Source organism: Carassius auratus, unplaced genomic scaffold, assembly GCF_003368295.1.
Source record: "Carassius auratus strain Wakin unplaced genomic scaffold, ASM336829v1 scaf_tig00215723, whole genome shotgun sequence".
Lineage (NCBI taxonomy): Eukaryota > Metazoa > Chordata > Actinopteri > Cypriniformes > Cyprinidae > Carassius > Carassius auratus.
In genome coordinates, this window is record NW_020528212.1 from 569250 (window position 1) to 587161 (window position 17912).

The 17912-nt window shown below is 37.3% G+C and overlaps 2 protein-coding genes across 2 annotated transcripts; both read left to right on the plus strand.

Moving 5' to 3' along the window:
- The first annotated feature begins 8644 nt into the window (after positions 1-8644).
- On the plus strand, positions 8645-12232 carry LOC113095445 (epoxide hydrolase 4-like). Its single transcript, XM_026260980.1, has 7 exons — positions 8645-9070; positions 9796-9881; positions 10121-10278; positions 10488-10616; positions 10740-10843; positions 11035-11183; positions 11265-12232. The coding sequence occupies exons 1-7, from the start codon at positions 8828-8830 to the stop codon at positions 11500-11502; spliced, it is 1107 nt and encodes a 368-aa protein (XP_026116765.1). The 5' UTR covers positions 8645-8827; the 3' UTR covers positions 11503-12232.
- Positions 12233-13353: 1121 nt separating this feature from the next.
- On the plus strand, positions 13354-17537 carry LOC113095444 (lysophosphatidic acid receptor 2-like). The gene is made up of 3 exons (XM_026260979.1): positions 13354-13541; positions 14005-14920; positions 16146-17537. Exons 2-3 carry the CDS (start codon positions 14140-14142, stop codon positions 16478-16480), a joined length of 1116 nt encoding a protein of 371 aa, XP_026116764.1. The 5' UTR covers positions 13354-13541; positions 14005-14139; the 3' UTR covers positions 16481-17537.
- Positions 17538-17912: the final 375 nt, after the last annotated feature.

Sequence of the window (17912 nt, forward strand, 5' to 3'; positions counted from 1 at the left end):
GCAGGGGGATGGGAGGAATGGATGAGGCGGCGGCGGTGAGCGCCTTCAGATTCTGAGACCATTAATCATCTGAACATTTGAGAAGCCCGAGCCAACAGGGACCTGGCTGGAGAGAACAGGGACAAGTAATCTGCTCTTTGCGTGTGTGTGTGTGTGTGTGTGTGTGTGTTTGCCTGCATCGGGGAGGAGTACAAAGGCTAGAGCAGGTGAGAGTGAGCCCATGAAGACAAGAGGGAAGTACAGGACAGACAAAAAAACAGAACAATGAAAGGCTTTCATGTAACCCATTGAGTGAAAAGAAGAGGACCCACACACACACACACACACACAAAAAGAGCTCTACTCTCTCTCCATCTGCTCCAAGCGTAAGCCTCCCATGGCACATGGGACAGACCCCAGTAACCATACGCTGGCACACAAGAGCACCAACAGACACCTTGACCCCTCTCGGTCTTCTGTCATACAGCCACAGCGGTATGAACACGCTCACAGCAGTAGACATGTCCTCTGGACAGGGTTTCTGCAGGGTCTTTAAGCTCAAATTTAAGACATTTTTAAAAACCTGCACAAATTAAATTAATACCATATGAGCAGGTTAGGGCAATGTCTATAGTACCATATTTGACTAAAAAGTATTAATTATATTAATTTAAACAATTACTATCAATAAATTATTATATACATTTAATAAAAATTAGGGGGGTGTGATATAAAAAAAATTCTGTATGGTCAGTTCACAGCAGTGATAGAAATTAATCTTTTCCAATAAGGTTTGAGGGGATTTTTACTTTAAGCCATTTTTTCTAAAAGTGTGCACCATCTTTTTAGTCAAATTCCTGCATTTGGGCCAAGCTAATAAAATCAGTATCAGCAAAATCCATCTTTACAATGCAGAGGAAACACAGAAGCTGCATCTGAAGTGGACACCTCACACCTCACAGAGGAGCAAACAACAATGTACCTTGTGGAAAATAATGTGTTTTTTAACCTTACACAGAATACACATTTCATTACAACAAATACACAAAATAATGTCATTTTTAGCAACGTCATGTGACCCCGTTAAATATGAAATTAAAACTGGCAGTAGGTGACAGCAAGTCACTGTAAATCAGTGAGTCACTGCGATTGAACCAAATCATTTAAACTGATTATTCATTCAGGAACGACACAACATCATGTTGCTCAGAGTGAATAAGTGCATTGTCTATTAATATTTACTTCTTGTTTATTGAACTGTTGTATAAAATCTAAAATCACATTTTTAATCATGACGACTTGAGGAAAAACTGCACTCTTTGTGTAATATTAACAACATGATATGTAAATATATATATATCTTTTTTTGCCCCATATCTTGAATTGTGAACATTTTAAATGCATTTTAATAGACTGATTCATGCAGTGAAAGAACTTATATAAAAAAATAAATCCACACTTAAATGCAAATCACAATCATTAAGAGAATCACACTGAAAAGATCAGGGACAGTGTTAAAATAAAAAAGATTCTGCTACTCGTTTCTAAAGCTGGGATTTTTCAGAAGGATACAGGAGTGTCACAAGGCCAGAAACCCCTGAAGGTTGGGGAAAGTTCCCTCATATTATATAGTTTGGTGATCTTTACAAAAATCTATTGTTCTATATAAGTACAGTGTGAATGTCAGAATTACCTGGACTTTTAATAAAGACAAGAGTTAAACTAAATAAAGAAACCTCCCATACCAGTTTTTCTACAGTATTACTGGTTCAAGGTAAATTGACAAGTTTTGTCATCGGGGTCAAGCTAGTGTCCCATTACATGCATTATTCCCAAATGAGATCTTTAGGCTTGATTTGATGACAGCCACATAAATGCATGCACAACAACAACAAGTAATTATAATAAAAACAAAAACAAAAATACATTTAAGTAATTATTTTAATAAATACAGTTTTATTTTTGTCATTACTGCTTGTGCATTTTACATTACAGCAATTGTTTTAATATCTAACTTTCTAATAAAAAATAAAGTATTTACATGAATAATTTGCTTTATTTCTCATTACTTATGCATTTTTTCACTTTACATTACTGCCAATGTTTTAATATATTGAACTTGTTAATAAAAAAAGAGGTCTCATTAGCATATTCATTTTTGTTGTGGCATCGAAAACTTAGCAAACAAAAATGAAAACATTATGAAGATCTTTAGGTTTGATGTGATGACAGTCCAATAAATGCAGAACAATAATAAACAAACAACAACAATAAATAAAAACTGTTTTTTATAAACAAACAAAAAATACATTGACTTGTAAAGTAAATAAAATGTACCTTAATGCCATTGTTTAAATATATATGTGTGTGTGTATGCGCTAATAATTAATAAAAAATTAGCCTTCATTTAGCATATTAGTTTTTCTTGTGGTAACCCTGGAAAAAACACAATCAACACATTTTGAAGTACTGCCACTCAAAGAACAATTATTTTTGCTGTGAAAATGTTCTGACTACAGGGAAGTGATCTGACAGACACAAACCACTTTTCATAAAGTTGTTAGCCTATTTGGCAGCCATTATTTAGACATTACGCTTTTATTACCCCTCAGGAATTATGACAGGTCTGAATGGAAGGTGCTGTCAGATTATTGACTCACATTTTTGTCTCTCGTCTGAAGAGTCTCTTATCTGAGCGCACACATCTTCTCCAAGATCACTCAGCAGAAGAGCTGCTTTCACACGGTCCAGAGAGAAGTCACCAGCTCAAACACGGACTACGCCGATCACGCTACTGGAGACAGACAGAGAAAGAGACAGATGTGAGTGATTGTTTGAAGCCTCCACTCATTTTAACAACACACTCACACAGTACTGATACATGATTTAACTGACAGTAGCTTGATGTCTTGATTTCACAGCAGTGCTGCAAGATTTTAGATCACAGAGGGCATTTTTCTATGACAGTATAAATTCAAGGTTTCAGACTATGATGAATGCTGCTGTTAAACCTACAATACTTGAAAAAATAGCAGAAGTTTGTTTCATTCATTTCTTCCCTGTCCTTGTTTGTAGTTTGCATTTTATTTTTAATAGGACTGCACGATATTGAAAAAAAAAACAAATTGCATTATTCAGTTTTTCTGCTATATATAATGTATTGTGATATGGAGGAAAAAAAACAACAGATGTCATGAATCGCTCTATTTAAAGATAGAAATGAAATAAACAGTGCTTTATATTTTTCAGGCAAGTCTAATAGTATTCAGGTAAAGAAAATGAGTAATCAAATGTAAAATAAAACTACATAGTCTTCTTCACTGTATAAATTAAATCTAATAAATCTGTGGTTTTTTTTCACAAAGAGCCTAAGGAATATTAAACTGCTGTGAACAAATATACTGTTAAGCCTGTGTTATACTTTCCACATGTGTGAGTCCGCTATGGTATGCATGACGTAAAAATCGTCAGCAGAGAGTGTGCGCAGAGACTCTGCATGGACATCCGCGTGCTTCCCATCTTTTGTGACGGCGTGCCGAATACACGGTCAAAAGCACCAATTGCACATGCGCAGGCTGTGTAAAGAAGCCCGTTGCTACTCAAACTTGTACAATCTGTCAATAAAACAATATAAAGACTGCCAGATGTGCAATAATTCTGGCCAATTGTTTTTGTCAGAGTTCTGCACTTGAAGTAAGATGCATCACAGTGCTTTGAAAAACAAACTTTTCTTGAATTTGCAACAAACACATTGTTCCTTTTATTATCAATGCAGTTATCAGTCAGTTACATATAGGCCTAATACTATTAGAATAATTGAACATTTACTTTGAGTGCAATAACGTATATAAATTTACAATATAAAAATTTCCACTGCCCACAAATGATAGTTAGTCTGAAGCCCCGTACTGGAATGAAGAACAGATACAAGAACATTTCTGTTTATCTGGTCTGTCATCCATTCCCTCTTGCTCCCCCATTCAGAGGTCACATCCTAAACGAGGCCAATGATGGAGTTAATATGGCAACAAAAACTGAGGAGGGGAAAACCAGAAATGCACACAGAGAGGCATTCCACCCAGCAACAGCTCAATTACACTCTTAAAGATCCCTGCGAAGTTATGACCAAACGACAAATAAGCGGTCTGAAGACACTGACCTCGAGTCATGCGTACATTAGCACACATATCCAACGCTGTTTGTGTGTAACTTCCAGCATCTGGCCTGACCTCCGCCCTGCTATCTCTGTGCACTTTATTCTGCATGAGGACTTGTGTACACAGAGTATGAAAGGTACAGAGGTTACAGTACCTGTGTGTTAGTAACACCAAAGAAAGACAAGATAGTTCATAGAGTGCATGAGTGCCTGCCCACTTTTCAGCATTTCTGAAAATTTTTAAAATGTTTAATTTTAAATAATTTTAAGAAATTGAATGTTTTATTTCCAGACGTTTCTGAAAATGCTTTGTTTCTGAAAATGTGATTCTATTTTATCACAGTACAGTAATACAATCTTTCATAGACATATTCATATTCACGCTCCTTGGATTATGCCGTTATTTTAATGACAAATGTTGAGAGTGCATTATTGTAGCGCGAAAACACATTAATAAAATGTGCAAGCATTAATTTCTCCACTCACTCAAACTGTGTCCTGTGCACTCACATCTCTCTACACTCATGTGCTAGATATTAATTATTCTAGCAACTTTCTATTTCTAACATTTTCTGTCAACATTTTTCACGTTTCACCACAAGCAATGTGAACGCTCTGATACATTAACATGGATGCAGAAAAAATCTGCACACAGACGAAGTGTGTGAACCTGGCGTTGCGTATGGGGCCGTGGAAAATCATGCTATAAAGCAATTTAGAAATCGTGCAAAATCACATCATAATTTTATGACTATATTGACTAATCGCACAGCCCTAATGGAGATGGTTTCAGATCGGTGATGTAGTATTTGGTTTCTCAATAAGGTCCATTGCCCAACACAAAATTTATTTGCTGAACACATAAACTGTATTTTCCTGCACATAAACCAGCCAATCTAAAGGAAACGCTGTGTATGGTGTTTGAGGTCATTTGTTAATTACCATAGACTTATTTATTACATATTATGCTTGCTATAGAGTGCGTGATGTCACGTGCACAACCACCGGTGGCAGTAGACAACGGCAACCATCACAGCCCTAAACAAGACCATAACGGATAAACTAGAGTTGTGTGGATTATTGTTATGTATTTATCAGCTGTTTGGACTCTCATTATGACGGCACCCATTCACTACAGAGGATCCATCAGTGTGCAAGTGATGTAATGCTAAATCTTTCCAAATCTGTTCCACTGAAACAAAATCATCTACGTTTTAATTCCAGTTTTGGGTGAACTACATCTTTAACAATGCACAGCTACTTCAACTTGTCAGATTTCTCTTGATGTTTAGATTCTTCACATTGAACTCAATCAAATCAATTCAAAAGAAGCAAAGCTGATGAAGTTATTTAGTCTCTCCAGTTTTTGTAATGTCTAATTTACTTCATCTTTAAACAACAAAAGGCAAGGTTAAATCACTCACTGCTCTTGACGTAATTAGCAGATTAAGAAGAATCAGTCATTTTAATTCACACAGTGCGGAGGACTACAAAGTGTTATATTTTACATTTGATTACTTACTTTCTTTAGTATTCTAGATCTGAATACACACAGAAAAAGCACAATTTAATTTGTATCTTTGTCCTAGGGCTGCAATCATCATAAAATGCAATGTGTTGTTGTAAACTGTTAGGCCCATATATACATTTGATAATATTTCTAGATACACTAAACTGTTAAAATATGTATTCATTTATTTGATTAGACGTCATGTTTGATGGCAAATTAGTATTAATCATAAAACAGAATCAAGTGAATGAATAAGTAAATAAAATTAAGAATTTAGGTAAAAATAAAACATTCCAGGGGGCCATAAATTAAAAGTTAACTTCTTGGAGTTATGTTTACATATATCTCAAATGCTAACAAACAAATATTTCCCTTCCATTAATGGTACATGAATATCATGATAAAATATGTAGATGTGTAGATATGTAGAAAATGTGAGATAATATTTTTGGTAATATCTCCCAGCCCTATTTTATCCTATTGTTAATAAATTGCTTACATGTTTTCATTTTTAATAAAAGCAAAAGAACAAAAATCACTAATAAAGTTATTTGTAAAAGCTTAAGAATTTAAAGAATTTAAGACAAAAAATAAAGCTTTCAGCATTTTTACTATAATATACACCTAATGTACATGTCACACATAATATGGTAAATATTGCATACATTTTTAAGTACATTTTCCACAAAATTCCAGAAATTACTGCTAAAAAGAATGTTGGATATTTTTTGCGCAATCTAAACGGATTCAAGAAAAATAGCAAAATCCTGTCAGAACTGCTCAAAACTGCCTACACAGAGAGCACGATGGAAAACAAATACTGTATACTCACCTGGGTAGAGTTTTAAAAGTAACTACCATTTCAATTCTCTAATAACAACCCTGACAAAGCACACAGGAAAAGCTCTCAGCTCTCTAAAAACAAACCCAATTTGCCTGCCTTAATACAATTTCACAGTCGCAAGCTAAATGCGATTGTACCTGACACTAATTCAACTCGAAGGACAACAAATATATATATATTTAATAAGCAAGCAAAATTGGTAAGCGACTTAAATCCCGGCTGAACAAAACAACGAATCACTCAAGGCTTGGAAACCTGTCAGTGATTCAACAGCGGTCAATCACGGAGCAGTGCTGTCAGATAACTAACATTAAACATACAAAGACCTGCTTCGCACACAAGTGCAGGTGAATAACTGACTGCTTTTCCTGAATCTAGTAAATACACTGAACACCTGAACCTGTCCATAGGTAGATACACAAGTCTGATATTTCTGCCACAAATCGCAGATTTCACTCGGAGCTCAAACCGAAAGCGCTGCTGACAAGAGCTCTAAACTGACGCGGTTTTCAACAAAATACACTTTAAATGTAAAGAACAGTACTGTTACAAAGAAAAGGACATATAAAACTCAAACACGACTAACGTTACTGACTCTGGCACATTTCTTTCAATAAAAGCTAAAGGCTGTGCGTGTCTCCGTTACACGGCGGAGCAGCACAAAATGGCGACTGTGGGCAGCTCGGATGAGTCCTTCTGCTCAAAGTCGCTAAAACACCGAGGGACACACCATTACAGTCCCATTAAATGAGTTCATATACGTTCAAAACATCTGTTAAGTAAATATAAAGCGGTTGAGACACTGTATTAGTAACTAAAAGCGGGAGAATGAGCTCCTAACATCACCCGCTATCAGTGCTAACGGTGTATGACACGGATTTGTCCGGCTTCGTGTAACGTTACGTATCACACTGTATGTGTGTGTGTGCGCGCAATCAAAACACACACTAGTCTCACCCCAAAGCGTGAAACAACCACGGCCTGCGACTAATACACATCGGTCAATGTCGAGCGCAGTTCACATGAACTCGACTTAATTAATCTGACAACGCGTGAAGCGTACGCTTATTCTCGTTCCATTCTACGTCAAATCCTCCAGCGTTCCCGCACAGAGAAGCGTCGAGCTGCGCAGAGCAGGGACGCGAGCCTGTGCTAGCGCTGGACGACAAACGGCCTAATGCTAATAAACAAGCTCAGAGCCCTTCATTACCCTCTTTCTTTGACGCACACGGGGAAACACTGCTTTAAAACACAAACGCAACCAGCCCGATAACGGAATCATACCCAAACTGACCCGTTATAATGTACGAGTTCGTCTTTCCTAGCTGCTAGCGTTAGCACTCGGCGACACACAGGCCGCTTTCACCGAGACAATCATTTCAGCGATGATTAGCGCGCTTGACTGTTGCGCGAAACGACGCGGCACATGTCGGCACGTTTAATACGGAATAAACGCTTTGTGTGAGTGTAAAGGCTGCTCGTTTGTTTACCTTCTTTATTTTGTTGTGAGGGCGCGCGGGCTCTTTCTCTCCCACAATCCAGAACAAACAGTTCGAGACGTCGGTGACGTCATGCGCGCGGAGGACGCACAGGACGTGAGGACCGCGAGCGCTGCTGTCAGTCACACGTGTGAGAGAGATCACTTTAAACCGCTCAGCTCTCTTCCGTCTATTAAAGAAAGTATACTATTTGTGAATTAACTTAAAATTATCTATCTCTATATGCAAGACTTGATACCACTTAAAGACATTAAAACAAGTAAAGTAGTGTAGAAAGCTTTAATTGTAAATATAAAGATTTATTTCTACAATTCTGACTGGTTTTAAATGGTAATTTTGGCTGCCCTTGAAATGACTCAAGCCATTAACATTACCTGAGTAATGATACCTTTTCATAAGACTGCAGGTTCACGTTCATGGTTGTCATCTTAAAGTCCAATTTTGTGGAGAAGTCGGCTACATATTTATGATTTATGCAATCTGGTCAACCAGTCACAGTATTTGGAAACAATTTATGTAATTTAGATTTTTTTTTTTTTGTAACTAAAATAAATTAATTAATTAAAACAATAAAAAAATAGGAATACAAATATATAGACTACATATAGGCTTATGCATTCAAGTTAAGATAGCCGAAGATTAAGGGGAAAATGCATGTAATTAAGCCAGTCTCCCAGACCATTTATTTGTGGTACAGAAATAGCTCAGTGACAGTTGTTTCCACACAGTCACATGGGGTTTATTTTGAAAGGTGAACTTCTCTGAAGGCAAGGGACATTGGTTACACAGAGCCCGTGTCTCTAGCTTATATCTCTCTGATCATCATAATTACTACAGTCATGAGCAATTCTTTAATGCACCTGCTTTTATTACCAACACGACTAAGCTTATGGATTCTCTCTTTTGTATATTACATTCTCGTGTACGGCATAGCTGGAATCACCGCTTGTTTGGTTCTGATTCGAACTGTCTGGACTGGATTTAGGGATCCATATAGAACCTTTCAATGGAACGCTCGAAAGAGACCCCCAGACTGCCTTAAAGACCCTGCACTTGGCGACCACGCGTTTCTGAAGGGCAGGGTAAGAGCATTTATAACTGAGAATATTATCAATTATTGATCTGATGCCTTAAAAAAAAACATTTAACAAAGTTATATGTAGAAGGTAATATATACTGTCGAAGATGTAACTAAAACCATTACTGGAGTAAGAAAAATACTATTTCAGTCTTTCGACCTAAAAATGTAACTTTAATTAAATTTGTTACTCTACACACAAATTCTGGGTAAAATTAGTTTTAAAGTAAAAAAAAAAAAAAAAATTATCCCTGCGTGATCAGTGTTCGTTCTTTAGTGAGAAAGGTGAATGAAGGGCTAAATCATGATCGTCCATATCTTGTGCTCTTGCGCCACCTGTGTTTAGACAGAACCATGACGTATAAAACCAGCACAGAACACGGCGTTCCTCAATCTATTCCGCTTTCCTTTGTCTTTACTGAAATCACTATTAGCAGCGTGCATTAGTCAGTGTTCAATGAAATCTATATAATCTTTCCAATCTTTCCCAAATTTGATAAGACTGCGATAAGATTTCATAAGATTGTTGGAATAGTAATTGAAAAGCGTGTGGATGTATTCACAGTTTCCTATTTATTTACTTGCTAAAGTTATACCTAGTTTGTTATTTGCTTAATTAGTCAGTAGTCTACCTCCAATAATTTGACATCGTTTTGTGACATCTTTTTCTTGGTTTCTTGTTCTTTTCTTTTCTTTTCTTCTTTTTTTTTTTTTTTTTTTACCCTTTAGAGTTCAGGCTTGAGGTTTCATTATGTAACCAAAGGAGACCACAGAAGGCCTCTAATGCTGCTTCTTCATGGTTTCCCAGAAAACTGGTTATTTCCTTCTTCATTTGTTATTTCTGCTTATTTTATATTGTAGACCAGATGCAGTAAGTTCTGTAAAGTGTTTCTGCATATTGTTTTCTTCTAAGTGAAAGCACACAGACACTTCAGATATAACGTTACTAATTATTATTTTATTATATCAAATTGTTTTTCCAATGTGGGTGTGTTTTATATTTACATAGAATATATTATCATTTTATATTACTAAATGCACTTATGACCTGCAGGTACTCCTGGCGTTACCAATTACAGGAATTCAGTAGTCATTACCACACGGTGGCGCTAGATCTGCGTGGCTGTGGAGATTCTGACGCACCTGTCCCGCTGGAGCAATACTCACTGGACATACTCTTATATGACATCAGAGACACCATCGATGAACTGGGTACTTACTGACTGACTATATCACAAATGAATAGTAGCAGCCCCTGACCATACATTAAGGTTGGGCAGATTTGGGGTCATATTTTAGGTTATAGGCTATGACTAACCTACATTTTATTAATTGTGCTTTTGCAATTACTGGTTCACAGCTGAATGTGAACCAGTTTTGCCTTAGTCAATTAACCACTAGTATGATGTGTTTAATTACAGGTCACACAAGTTGTATATTGGTGGGACATGACTGGGGTGGGATGCTGGCATGGCATTTTGCACTGGAAAGGCCAGACATGGTGCAACGTCTCATTGTGATGAACGCCCCTCACCCTGCCTCGTGGTTGGGTGAGTGTATACTGACAGTTTCCAGAAAGGGCATAATTAAATTTCTGTTTTCAACACAACTCTGATTCTGAACCGAAACGTACTTGGGGGCAGACAATTGATTCTCATTTCTGTAAAACCCAGACGCCGTTCTGAGAAGACCCTCTCAGCTGTTGCGCTCAGGACATGCATGTTTCTTCCAGTTACCAATGCTGCCCGAAATTGTTTTGTCTCTTGAAGATTTTAAGGTAGCGTATAAACGAGAGACTGTGGTTAAACGGTTTATGGTAACTTCTGTTTTGACATTGCTATTACGGTAACAGAAAGCACTAAAAAAGAACTCTAGGTAACTTCCTGTCCTTTGTATTAGTCTAATGGTGACATTTCAGAAGTGGTGACAGTTGATTCTCTGCAACTTGTATTTGCCATGTGCATATAGTTGGTTCGAAGTCTATTTTGTGGCAAGAATTTGGGCATCAGGAACAAATCCAGACGACTGACTGAGACCCAGATGGAGGGGTACCTATACCGGCTGTCCCAGCCAGGAGGACTCACAGGCCCTCTGAACTACTTTCGTTCTCTTCTCAGGTTTAACATTAATTACACTTTCATTCCTGTGTCATTGGTGGTACACTTCCTCGTGATCATTATTCACTACTCTCTTTACAGTAACACTCTGTACAAGCATCAGGATGTCGGTGTGCCCTGCATGTTAATTTGGGGTGAGGCAGACACTATTCTGGTTGAGGGCATGTCCGGTGGAACGCGGCCTTATGTAAGGGGTCCAGTTGTCATTCACACTATTCCTGAATGCAGCCACTGGGTACAACAAGATCAACCCGAGAGAGTCAACAAGCTCATATGGGACTTTGTTCTGGATAGAGACATCATAAAACACAATCACTGATTGCCTTTGACGCAAAGAACAAATTATTTTGAGTTATTAGCTCTAGCAAGGTTTCTGGTTTTCACTTACAAAATAACTGCTTACATTTTGTCGGGTTTGTCTTAAATGAAGTAAAGACAAAGCAGATATGAATGGTTTTTATGAGATCTTCAATTCCAAGACATTTTGACTAAATTCTTTCCTGTGAGTTGTTTAACTAAACATCATCCAACATCATTACCAAAAAATGTAGCCTGTTATGTATTACAGTCTGTTTAAATTTAGTGTGACTAAATACTGTAAGACCACATCAAAACGTCTGATGTGTTTATTCCATTCTTGGCTCAGTGTTCCTGTGATTGGGTGCACATGTTGAGTTATCCCAACATCATTGACTAAAATGAACAAATTCTCCCTAAAAGAATTCCTGAATGTTGAGGGGGATATGTACTGAACATATGATTGTTATACGTCACAGTTAAATATAGTAACTTTTGTTACAAAACGCAGTAAACATTCTCACGAGACCCTGTTTGTTGGTCATTGCATTAACGTGAGTAGTCTGTTTATCACATACAATGTGGTTTTGGTTGGCTGAATATAGTGCATGAGTCATACAGATCACTTCTGCAATACTTTTGCAATACTTTTATTGTACTTTTATGATACTTTAATGGTTATATGAGCATTTTGGTGACAGACAGTCTGAATGGCCATCCAATATGTTTGTATGTGACAGAGCAGGACAATCTGCTAAATTTATGTTTTTGTGTTCCACATACAAATAAATCTAAATGAAAATTTTGAACCCTTTAACAATTTGTAGTCATCATAACATTTTTAAATGAATTTTTTTTGCCTCATTATGTTACCTCAGAATGCGAGCTTTTTATGTTGTAACTTCAATACTGTTTTCCAATAGTGATGACAATAAGACTATCTATTAAATTAGTCATTAGCTATATAGTAACAAGTAACATTTTCATTACTGAATGTGTTCCATATTGGTATTTAATTAATGTTTTACTTCCAACGCTTCATTAGGAGGCACTAGCTATGCTTCTATCTATCTAATTTATGCACATTTTGGGATAGTGCATTAAAAATACTGGATGGAAATGCCAAGATGCCCATAAAAAAATGTATGTGCTCAACTAAGTAGGATAAATGTCTTATCCGGTAAGAAAACATGCACATAAACTACAATGGAAACACTTTCAAATACATTTCTTAATGGGCATCGATACGAGAGCAAAATCTCTCAAAGTGTTCCCAAACAGCAGGCTCCGAATACAACATAACCGTATTTCGTCTGTGCACAATAAAGCTCGTAATTTATTGTATAAAAAAATATTATTATATACAGTGTCGTTTCCTACTGCAGCAAATATAATGTTCCTTCATGATATTTAGTGCCAACTGCCAAGTAATCAGGAAGTGATGATTGTGTTTTTTTCAACTAACTGGATGAAAACTGTGCTTTATTCGCAAATGTTTTATGCAATATTCCAATTTTTCACATCAGTTGGATGTCTCTTTACTGACATAATGTCCACATAATTCATTTTAAAAGTCAATAGTATCACGTAAGTGTCTAATAAATAAGTATAATTGTATATTCATTTAATTATAAAAACCTGATAGGTACTAATTACCTATAGTTACGAATAATCAAGTACAGTCTATTGAAACTGACATGAAATCTAGTTGTTGTCACATGGATTGAGGAATCAATATGAAAACGGCTTGCCATACATACACTCTGTAGCAGATTCTGGGAAATCAATCGAAATATTTACTTTCTGACAGTCACCGATCGTTTTGACCAACAGTCTCGCGTTCATTGGATCCCCATGCGGTGATTTCATCGAATCAGGTTTCAGGGAGGCGCACAAGGGATCTCGGCGGATCTCGGATCTCTTGAAGATTTCTCCACGAACTCCGGCAGATGAGCGTTTCCGGCGAGCGCCCGAGTGCCAAAACATCGACCCGCGTTGGCCAGCTCTGTAGGAGCAGCTGTTATGTGTGTTTTCTTTGTTTGCTCTGAAGCTCTGGCAACGGTAAGTGGCTTTTTTTTTCTAGTGTCGTTTTAGAACAAAGTGGTGTTGTTATTGTGCTGACAGCCGAGCCAAACTGTACAGTGTAAGTTACGTTACCTCTTATATGGTCGAATTTAAAGTCAGTGTGAATTCTGAATAGAATGTATTGTGTCCCGTTCTTAATGAATATAAGAAGTAACCGTAACAAATTTCATTTCTTGTTCTGTTCCTCACGTTTACTCCGAAACCACGTGTGATTAAGTTATAAACTATGCAGTAAGGATAGTAATGGGGGGGGGGGCTTAACATAATTACTTCGTATACGTTCAGCTCTTAATTTAGCGTCGAAATCAAATCTAGCGCGTGTCTAATGAAGACTAGTAAGTTTCACATCCTCAGCTTTCTTGTTAAAGATTAACCTATTCACTTTCTGGACTTATAAGGACTGATAATGTTGTTGTCCTCACGTCTTCCTGTGTTTTAGGGTTGGAAAACCATAAAAGACACGCCTTGTAAGCAGCAACACAGGCACGTTTTGTGATCTGTAAAAGCTTTATTTCAAATGGCAGCTGATCTCATCATCAGGATTACAGCGTTGGGAAAAACTGGCAACAACTGAATGGTGCAACTGGTTAACATCAGCTACGTCTCTATAATAATGTTATTTAATTCTACCTGTGAGGTTTCTAACAGAACAGTGGCCTTCTTCTACGAAAAGACTGGCAAGCCCATCAGCCAGGAATGGCGCACTCGTGACTTTATTGTGGTAAGCTTAGGGGTCCCGATTTGTGTCTTTATTATTCTGGCCAATATGTTGGTCATAGTGGCCATAATCATAAACCGAAAGTTCCACTTCCCCATTTATTACTTGCTTGGGAACATGGCGGCCGCTGACCTCTTTGCTGGAATATCATATCTCTACCTGGTGTTTCACACGGGGCCGTGGACCATCAGTTTGAGCATGGAACAGTGGTTTGTTCGCGGGGCTTTGATCAACATGAGCCTGACCGCGTCTGTGGTCAACCTGCTGGCGGTGGCATTGGAGCGCCATCAGACCATCTTCACCATGCAGCTCCATAGCACCATGACCATGAGGCGCGTGGTGATGCTGATAGTCACCATCTGGTTGGTGGCCATCTTCATGGGTTTGGTGCCCACCATGGGCTGGAACTGTCTTTGTGACCTGTCCACTTGCTGCACGGTTGCACCGCTGTATTCCCGAAGCTTCCTAGTGTCCTGGGCCATCCTCAACCTCATGGCCTTCTTCATCATGGTGGCCGTTTACACTCACATCTTCATCTACGTTCGCCGGCGGAGCCAAGCAATGTCCCCGCACACAGACCAGCCCTCCAACAATCAGACGGTCATCAGCCTCATGAAGACCATGTCCATGATTCTGGGTAAGATGTAGACTTCAGACGTTTGTGAGATTAATTGCCATGTGTGTGTTGACTGAGTGAAAGTTTGATTTGCTGTTGAAAATAAAAAATGGTCTCCAATTGTGTGATGAAGTACAAAAAACAAAACAAAAAAACAAGTCTGTCAGCCTCAAAACAAGTTTAAAGAACCGGTTTGGTTCCGATTTGCTTGTCTCGCACCTGCTTACTTTGTACCTAGAGCTGAAATCAGATATTTTAGTTGCTCTAAGATTCTAGGACTTGCAACATTGGTTTCGGTGGATTGAAATGCATCGACTGAGCCCAACTTAGTGCTATTGTGTCAATGTATTACGTCGAGTAGCTTTGAAATGAGAGCCCACGTGACACAGTTGACCTGCATTGAAAGTATGTTGCAGCCAAAAAGAACAACACAAACTTAATCATAATATTATCGGATAATTTGATCTTTTTATGATGAGGAAAAGTTCAGTCAAGGTTGTGAAACATCATGTGGTGATTATTTTATCTTCACTGTAATCAATATTGTAAATTATTTGTAAAATATTTTAAAATCTATTTCTTAAAGAGGTGTACAATCATGTATTCAAAGTGTAAGGAAAATTATTTGGGTAAAACTTTACAGTAATTAATTAGTTAATTTCAGTTAATGCATTAGGTATCATAAACCAACAGTTGACTTTAACAGAATGTGTTAATCGTGGTTATTAATTTCTACGTATACTACCACTTGGGGTTGGTCAAATTCTCAATGTTTTAAAGTCCCCAAGACTGCATTTATCTGATCAGAAACACAGTAAAAACTGTAATATTGTAAAATATTATTACAATTTAAAATAACTATTCTTTATTATTGTATATTTTAAAATGAAATCTATTCCTGTAATGCAAAGCTGAATTACTCCAGTCTTCAGCGTCACATGATCTTCAGAAATCATTCTAATATGCTCATTCGTTGTTTAAAATTTGGTGGAAACCAAGATCATGATTTTTAATGAATAGAAAGCTCAAAAGAATAATTTATTCAAAATATACATCTTTTGTACTATTTATAAAAGTCTTTACTGTCACTTCATCAAATTAATAAATTTTTTGAATATTAAATGGCAGCTGTTGAAAATGTTACAGATATTTTGGCCACAGCATGCTGTGGTGGCTTGCACCTTGTAAACCAAAGTGCATGGACCTGCACTCATCTCTCTTGGTCTTTTTCTTTTTTTCTCTACAGGAGCCTTTGTGATCTGTTGGACGCCGGGTCTGGTGATTCTGTTGCTGGACGGTCTCCGCTGCAGTGAATGTCAGGTTCTTAAATATGAAAAGTACTGCCTGGTTCTGGCCGAGTGTAACTCTCTGGTGAACCCCATCATCTACTCGTTCCGGGACGAGGACATGAGGGCCACCTACAAACGCATTCTCTGCTTCCCTTGGAGAAGAATGCAGCAGCATGAGGGGACTTCTGGCATCCGCTTCGAGCCTGTGAAAGCAGGGGCACCCTCAGAGATAAACGACACGATCTCCACCAGTTTACAGCCCAGTTCACCACAAAGCCTATTGCCTTTATAGAAAAAAGTATTTCTCAGTGTATATAAATGACTTTGTATTTGCTTAGTGAAATGATCACCGCTTGTACAAAGAGTAAATAATACTTCATTTCTGATAGCTTGTTTTGGTATGTTTTTGTCTCTCTCTGACAATAGATGCATTAGGAGGCCTTTGTGTCGGTTAGTTACGAGGCACTGGCAGTTGGGCTGCTCACAGGAAGTTTTTCTTTTCCCAAAGCACATGCATTAATATTCATAAAACGGCCCTTTTTGTTTGGTTTGGAAGGAGATCAGAAACGGAACCGACAACTTTTGTGCACTTTTTTTTTGTGCACAGATATTCATTTTAAAGTACCCATATTATCATTGTTCAAAAATTCCTCAATAGTTTGCTTTTGAGGTCTATTTGAATACATTTGCATGAGTTCAAAAAACATTTTTCTCGTGCTGTACATTGCTGCAGCACCTCTTTTCACTCTCTGCTTTCTGAAGCGCCAAGTGTGCTCTGATTGGTCAACCGATTAAAGTGTCAGAAATGTAATTCCCCTTACTATAATCACCTTTCAGCTCCTGAGGCTTCATGAGCAGCTGTAAACAGTATCATATACTATGCCATGGGTGTTAAAAGTCCATTCTTGTGGTGAGAAAACATTTCCTGGACATATGAAATCACTTGTGAGAGCCACAGATATTACAGTTTAACTACAAATGAAGTGTTTCAGGCAAGTGTTTTCTGTGAAAGAGAAGAACTTGTTTTGATGAATGTACTTTAACTGCAGCTTGTTTATACACTAAAGGCAATCAAAAAGCATAATACAGTATAATGCCACATGCATTACAAAAAACTGAAAGTCTTAGTATATTTGTTTTTCAATAGAATTATCTAGACTTACTTAAATCATGAAACATTTGTGATGCAAATGTAAAATACTAAAAAATTTAAACGGAACTGAATTTATGCTTCAAACATGAACAAGCATCTTGTCGATGGGGTATGACAGCTTATGAATTAAGTAGATTTTTCTGAGCTCATTGGTCGATACTTGTTACTGTTGTGATTATAAACTCACTTCTTGTCATTTTGTTTCTCAAGTATCTTGTTTTAAGATCCTTAGATATTTGCTTGGAAAACTATAGAAATATTGAGAAAGAACATCACTTTTTATTTATTAAGTTATCTCCATATTCTAATGGTTGGGAGCACAGATAATCAAGAAATAAGACTTTTTTTTTTCATAAAATTAATTATAATGTAATAGAGCTTGGCTAAAGTATTTTTAAACTCCGAAGTATTGCTAATGCAATAAGACTTTTACATTTGCGAACATACTGATATACTGTTCAATATAAACACAAAATACTGTGTAAGACTTGCAGAACCTCTGATAATATGAAAACATTTCCACTGCAATCCTGAAACGGGAAGAGGTGCTTTCCCATACACCGAAAACCAG